The sequence below is a fragment of the Lottia gigantea genome, assembly GCF_000327385.1.
Source record: "Lottia gigantea unplaced genomic scaffold LOTGIsca_9, whole genome shotgun sequence".
Classification (NCBI taxonomy): Eukaryota; Metazoa; Mollusca; class Gastropoda; family Lottiidae; genus Lottia; species Lottia gigantea.
Genome location: NW_008710950.1, coordinates 2,185,516 through 2,192,439, shown reverse-complemented (window position 1 = coordinate 2,192,439; position 6,924 = coordinate 2,185,516). Strand labels below are relative to the sequence as shown.

Here is a 6,924-nt window from a genome sequence, read left to right as displayed (position 1 = left end):
TTAACTTTTAATCTGGTGAAAGAAACTAGTATGGGCCGGGGTCTGGTTGGATTTGTTTTTCTCGTTCCAATTCGATGCACCCACCCGTTCAATACCAATGATTTTGTCGTCAACGGAATCTTTAATATTAAGAGCAGTTTTCAGTAGATCTCTTATTGTTACTTCACAGTCCTCCGTATTATTTTGAGATTCGTTCACCTCATAGAAAATAACATTGTTTTGTCTTAATCTATTTTCTTTGTCATCTATCTCTGTCTGTAAATCTCTATCTGCACCCTTTAGACACTGAATATCTTCCCTAATTTTGACCAGTTCATCTTTAATATTGAGTTCTTTCATCTCCGTTCTCAGATCTAAAACTTCATTTCTTAAAGTCGATATATCTGCTCTAAGAGATTGCATTAACGCTGTCAATTCCCCGAGACCTGGGACACTGGGATTGTCTTCTGTATTAGATGTGGGATAAACTAGCTGGCCTGAGCTTGATAGTTGGCTTTGTCTTGTTAAAGGGCCCGGATTTACTTCTACATCACCTGACAGTACCAATAATATAGCTATAACCAAAATTGTAGAAATAGTCAGACTACCTGTTGATATAGTGTCCACCTTTGTCTTCCCTCCGGCTGCCATCTTGTGGGAATAAGATCCAATTGCCATTCTCCAAGGTGCTATATATATATCCATCCTGTACTATTTAAAGTACAATTTCAATATAATGTTTCTTTATGAGCTAACACAAGAGCATAATGTCGTCACACTTGATTGGGTTTCACTGAGAGCTATATCCACGTCCGTTCACTTCAAAATCCAAGAATTAAGGTATTAAGAGTTGAACAACCCCCTGAAGAAACTAAATGTTTTATGTGAATAAATATTTTATTACCTGGGAAATCTTGATGTGCACAATTCCAAACTACAACGCCCCCTTTGGATCCCATATTAAGACCAATTAACGGATCGCAATCCAATATAAACTAATTTGCCAATGTGATTAATTAAACCAACGTGATTAATTAAAATACTACAAACATTTATTGTTTTCTTTATTTTCATTGTACAATACATAATAATATACATAATTTACTACTATTAAAACAGTTATACACTGCTTAAATTGTCCTTCGTTCAGAAAGAATGTATTTTATAACTTATTAGTTTTTGTAGCTCACTAGAACATTGTTGACGATTATAACACCATCCAAAATCTGGGATTCACCCTCTATGGCCTTGTATACAGTTTTAGTATCTAACACTGCTTCAGTTGCCGTTTCACCATCCCTCATAACATAAACAAGATCACCGATCTGGAAAATACAAAGTAATGATTTATAATCTATTTATATAAAAAATATCTCAATTCATTATCTGAAATGGTCACTCAAATCGCGATAACTAAATCAGTAAAGGGTGCAATATTTGAAAAGAAAGAGATTGGAATATTAACAGGAATTATTTCATTTTAAATACCTTAATATGTTGTGCCATTACTTTTTTCATTTCTCCCCTTTTGACTCTGTAGAGATAATGATGTGGGTTAAGCTGTAGTCTGGTAGATGGAAGGTCTATTTGAGTAAATGTTATAGTTTCGTATTCTTCACCATCATTGTCATCATACTGAAAAATATTTTAGTTTGTCTTGAGACCCATCCTATCCTGATGATAGAATAATATGTGCTACTACGTTTAGCCTTTTCTTATTCTTTAACCATTTTATATTTATTTTGTATTCCGTACGACTTAATTTTTCATTTTCGATGAACCTGTGCTCACTTGACAAATAAAAAACAGAAAAATCGTCGCTGTGTGATAATTATATACATGTATGTATAAGTATGAAGTAAAAACAAAAGTCTTTCTTCAACGAACAAAAAGTCAGTCGCTAAATTTACATGTTTACCGTAATACCATTTCGTGGTGCAGAAAAAAGGATAATACTCACACGGGCTCGCTCTGATCGCTGGCTATGAGACATCATGTAAGTAATTTTATATCAATAATATACAGTCTTAGCAAGTGTTGAATTATGATAAAATTCTGCGAAAACATTACTTTTATACCATAATATGGGTATTTGTATTACTCAGCATTATTACGAAAATTTTAATTTTAGATAGATCGTTCCAGACTAGTCATCATCTCCCCTATTGGATGGAATTCCAGATAAAAATTTTCAAAAAGTGACATCAGCTCTAAATTAAAGGGAATTCCACATTTTCAAATTATTGATACAGCTTATGTCTTCTACTGATAATAGTGATATGTTATATTTATAGACTGTGATATACTTTAATGATTACTAAAATATCTCACAACTTTTTTTATTTGTCTATATACTATATATCTTAATACATGAATACAAATTGAAAATATAAAATAAGTTGGAGATAAAAGAAGCGTAATAATAATGATATTAAAATCTTTAATGAAAATGATTAAAATAAAGACCTTTTCTACAAATTGGCCATGTGAAATTAGATATCATGAAAAAATAAATATCAGTACTCTTGAAATAATACTAATGATATGAGCCTAATAATATGTTAAACTTCCCCTTGAAAATTGTGAATACACGATTTCCTGACTCTTTTTTACGATTATAAGTTTCATGATTGTTTTTCTTTAAAGGTTTGTAAAGAGGTTTTCTAGTCCTTTATGTGTATCGTGGACACTTTTGACTTCTATTTGGAACATTCCAACTGCGGTTCAAGGAATTCCAGAGAGAGTTAACTGGAAATGACGCAGCTCCCTCAAGAGAATTCGTAACCAATTGACCACCAGAATAACAAAAAATATATATTATCTCCCTTTACCAGATGGCGGAAATTCTTACTAAAAAGTACCTACTCATTCTCTTTTAGCTTTTATCATTTCTGCCAGTAGACGTATGTTACATTGCCCGGTAAGCTAGTTTTGATCAGGTAAAACAGTTTCTAGACCAAGATACGAAACCTTCGTGAAGTATTAATAGTTGCTCCACACTCATTCTGCATCGTGAATTTCAATTTAATTTAGGAGAATTCCAGAACCACAATTACTATCAGTGTAGTTTTTGTTGTATACACACATTATAAGAAAATGGAATAATCCAAAATAAAATATATTTTAGGCCTTGGAATAAATTGAAAATTTTCGATACGAAAAAAGATGCCAAATTTCCACATTGGAAACTTCATGACTACGTCCGTTTTCAATAGCCAAATCTGGCACACGTAACACTCAGTAAATATGGACAAAATGAACTATATTATTAATTATAGTATTAACAAACAACTTTTTATGACAAACAGCATTTTATAATATAATAATAGAGTTTGCGATGATTTCATTCTTCCCTGTCCGTGATCTTATAGCAGCTCTGAATTATTCTTTGATTTCAACTTATCCAGATGTTATCCAAATCATGTTGTATGTCATTTTGTTTAGTATTTTTATCAGTCCATTGAGAAGTTGTTATAGATCCACAAGACATATACTGACTGTTTTCTGAATATACACAATTTTTTACATTGTCCGATGAATGCATGATATCTTCTGTTTCATCTTGACCCGAATCTGACGATTTATCTTCACGTTTAGGACGATTGCAATTTGCTTTGTTAAGTTGTGCTGACTGATATTTAACTGTTCTTATTGTCTGCGAACTGCCACTGAAATCGTTCTTATTTTGAATCATTGGGTTACACATAGCCCAAAAATCGACATCAAATTGCTGCTTTCCAGATAACACATCTTCAAGTTGACGAATATATCGAATAGTCTTTTTCAAAACATCAAGTTTACTCATTTTGTTAGTTTGCCAATCTTCTGGTAGTTTAGTCTGTAACTTTTTAAATTGTGTTTTCATGTGACTTATCCGATTTCGTTCTCTTGCATTACGACGTTCCATAGCCTTGCTAGTACATTTTTCTTTTCCTATATGTCCGTTTCCAGTCGCCATTTGAAAATAAATAGCAAGTGACCTTGTTGTATCCATGTTGATGTATTAGCTTATGTTGAAGTGAATTATGTAAGATTTTAGTTCATCTATTTATCTGACATGCATATTGACAGTTTGGCAGAAATCGTTTTCGAACGATCTTTGGCGGGAATTTTGAAAACTGTTAAAAACATGAATTGATAGTCAATGAAATTGGTAAAGTTTATAATGGCGCTTATAATTCGCCTGTATGATTATGTTGTTTATAACGGTTAAAATTTTTGTAATAAGAGAATAATAAGATAATATTATGATAATGATGGGTAAATAGATGTTAAGTAAATAATTTTTAATATTTATATTGATAGTAACTGTACCGCCTTTGATGTTAATTGACTTAAAAGTGGAGGACTAATTATCCGTTTCACTGTTTTCCCACTGTCCATTTGTGTATTGAATTTATTAATTTAATAATTACAGTGGTGTAACCTATTTTCGTGCATATAAGGATTCAACACCGAATTTCGTCGAAGTTAAAAAAACGAAATTTTTTTTTATGGCTTAGATTTTTCCTCAGATATTCTACAAAATAATTAAAATTGGTTTGTTTCGATTTTCTTTATGAATCCTTCACTTTGACCCATATTTCATGAGCAACCAACTCGACAACGGCGGCAAAATGCGTCACCTATTTTCGTGTACAATGTTTGATCTCTAAATAAGTCGAGAAAAACACGTTGTATGGATACCGGGTGGTATAATTAATTTCTCTTAGTATTTATCTTTAATATCAATTCACTATAACTAGTGACAATTTCTTCAAAGAACTATGATTTTAAAAGGAATAGTGACTGACAAAATAAGATACGTAGCGTGATTTATTGCTAAAAGTCATTGAAACAACATAAGAATAGGGCCCATTTTGTGTTCCATAGAAAATTTCTGCTGGTGACGTTTGGTAATAACTGAAATCAGCCATTTTGTATTTGTCAAAGTTTACATTAATACATTTTACCTTGCTTGAAACTATTGGATTCATTCTACTAGCTGATATTGTAGAGATAACCCATGTTTATCAAAACAAGCAAATGCGGAGGTCACGCGAGGTCGCACATGTAAATTATTAATCATTTCCGGAAATGCACGTAAATAGGTTAGCACGAAATTAGGTTATTTGACTGTATATGCTTAAAAAATTTACAATGTCGAACATTCCTCCATGTTTTTTTATTAAATTTTTTATACAGATTTGACGGAAATATCTCTACCGGAAACAATCCTGGTTCTAATTTTAATCGGATCTTGTCATATTATGACATCTTTACTGGCTATTCACAGCGTATATTTTGTACAATAATGAGTGATATAGCAAAAAAAAAAAACAAAGTTATAGGTAGAAGGGAAATTCAATTCAATGTGAGTTGTAGGTAAAAAAAGCTTCCCTGAAATTTTGGACAATATATGAGTGACATAGAAATAAAAACCAAAAGTTTAATTACCAGGGTAATATCGTTGTAGGCATATACATCATTTTTATAAACGAATTTATTAGTCTATAGGACAGGACAAACAAAATAATGACGTTTCAGGTGAAGTAAGTGGTAAATTCCATGTTACAGATTTTCTTTTACTGTTACGCGATTCGATCTGTTAGCATTAAATAAAAAGAATATTATTATATAAGGTGTTACAATAAAACGTATGTGATCAGCCAACAATATTTTGGAAATTCCAATTTAACTTTTACTTATTATTAATTATCTTATGAATTATATCTATAGTTAGTTTGAAAATACCAACAAATATAGAAAGATCCCTTGCAGAATTTTGAAAATCGTGATTAGACATCTCCTGATTCCTGATCGTATAGATATACATGACTTTATTGGAAACCTATAGGAAATACCAGTGTAAATGATGCATTCCTGGAAGTACTACAGGTTTCATGAGTTGAAATGTTAAGTCATGGTAATGTTAAAAATTTGTATATACTTATGCTTTCATATTCACGTTTTACACTTTAGTCAGGGGCAATAATCAGAAACCCGTCTTCAAATTTGAATTCATTCAAAATTTAAATCAAAATCACTCTGTTTATCACTTTCGTGAAATTCAATTTTCTATAAAACAGTTTGAACAAAAACCACTCGAAACTCGTACAATATCAAATCTTAATCATCATGCAAAGTTTGGTCATTTGTAAACTGAGGCTACTATTGCGCAGAAAAACTCAAATAACTAAATCTTCTATCTAAATGAACATGCAAAATGTGCACAGAACAATAGATGTGGGGTGAAGATATATGGTATGTACTGGATGAGGGTATTTAGAGTTGAACAACCCCCGAAGAAGCTAAAATTTTTATTTAAATAAAAATGTTATTACCAGGGAAATCTTGATGTGCACAATTCCAAACTACAACGCCCCCTTTAGATCCCATATTATGACCAATTAACGGATCACAATCCAATATAAACTAGTTTGCCAATGTGATTAATTAAACCAATGTGATTAATTAAAATACTACAAACATTTATTGTTTTCTTTATTTTCATTGTACAATACATAATAATATACATAATTTACTACTATTAAAACAGTTATACACTGCTTAAATTGTCCTTCGTTCAGAAAGAATGTATTTTATAACTTATTAGTTTTTGTAGCTCACTAGAACATTGTTGACGATTATAACACCATCCAAAATCTGGGATTCACCCTCTATGGCCTTGTATACAGTTTTAGTATCTAACACTGCTTCAGTTGCCGTTTCACCATCCCTCATAACATAAACAAGATCACCGATCTGGAAAATACAAAGTAATGATTTATAATCTATTTATATAAAAAATATCTCAATTCATTATCTGAAATGTCACTCAAATCGCGATAACTAAATCAGTAAAGGGTGCAATATTTGAAAAGAAAGAGATTGGAATATTAACAGGAATTATTTCATTTTAAATACCTTAATATGTTGTGCCATTACTTTTTTCATTTCTCCCCT

At 31.3% G+C, this 6,924-nt stretch overlaps 4 protein-coding genes across 4 annotated transcripts in view; all 4 read right to left on the bottom strand.

The window, feature by feature from the left end:
- Positions 1–630, bottom strand: LOTGIDRAFT_155744 (hypothetical protein; the record flags this gene model as incomplete). Its single annotated transcript, XM_009068273.1, has 1 exon — positions 1–630. The coding sequence occupies one exon, from the start codon at positions 628–630 to the stop codon at positions 1–3; it is 630 nt and encodes a 209-aa protein (XP_009066521.1).
- A 521-nt stretch (positions 631–1,151) lies between these two features.
- LOTGIDRAFT_155743 (hypothetical protein) lies at positions 1,152–1,972 on the bottom strand (the record flags this gene model as incomplete). Its single annotated transcript, XM_009068272.1, has 3 exons — positions 1,152–1,304; positions 1,468–1,614; positions 1,940–1,972. 3 exons carry the CDS (start codon positions 1,970–1,972, stop codon positions 1,152–1,154), a joined length of 333 nt encoding a protein of 110 aa, XP_009066520.1.
- A 1,401-nt stretch (positions 1,973–3,373) lies between these two features.
- On the bottom strand, positions 3,374–3,973 carry LOTGIDRAFT_155742 (hypothetical protein; the record flags this gene model as incomplete). Its single annotated transcript, XM_009068271.1, has 1 exon — positions 3,374–3,973. The coding sequence occupies one exon, from the start codon at positions 3,971–3,973 to the stop codon at positions 3,374–3,376; it is 600 nt and encodes a 199-aa protein (XP_009066519.1).
- Positions 3,974–6,570: 2,597 nt separating this feature from the next.
- The window catches only part of LOTGIDRAFT_155741 (hypothetical protein), a gene marked incomplete at both ends in the record, with an annotated part of 19,876 nt that continues 19,522 nt past the window's right edge, over positions 6,571–6,924 (bottom strand). Inside the window, one exon of the mRNA XM_009068270.1 lies at positions 6,571–6,723. Within this exon, the coding sequence (XP_009066518.1) occupies positions 6,571–6,723 (153 nt within the window). The remainder of the gene's footprint in view (positions 6,724–6,924) is intronic.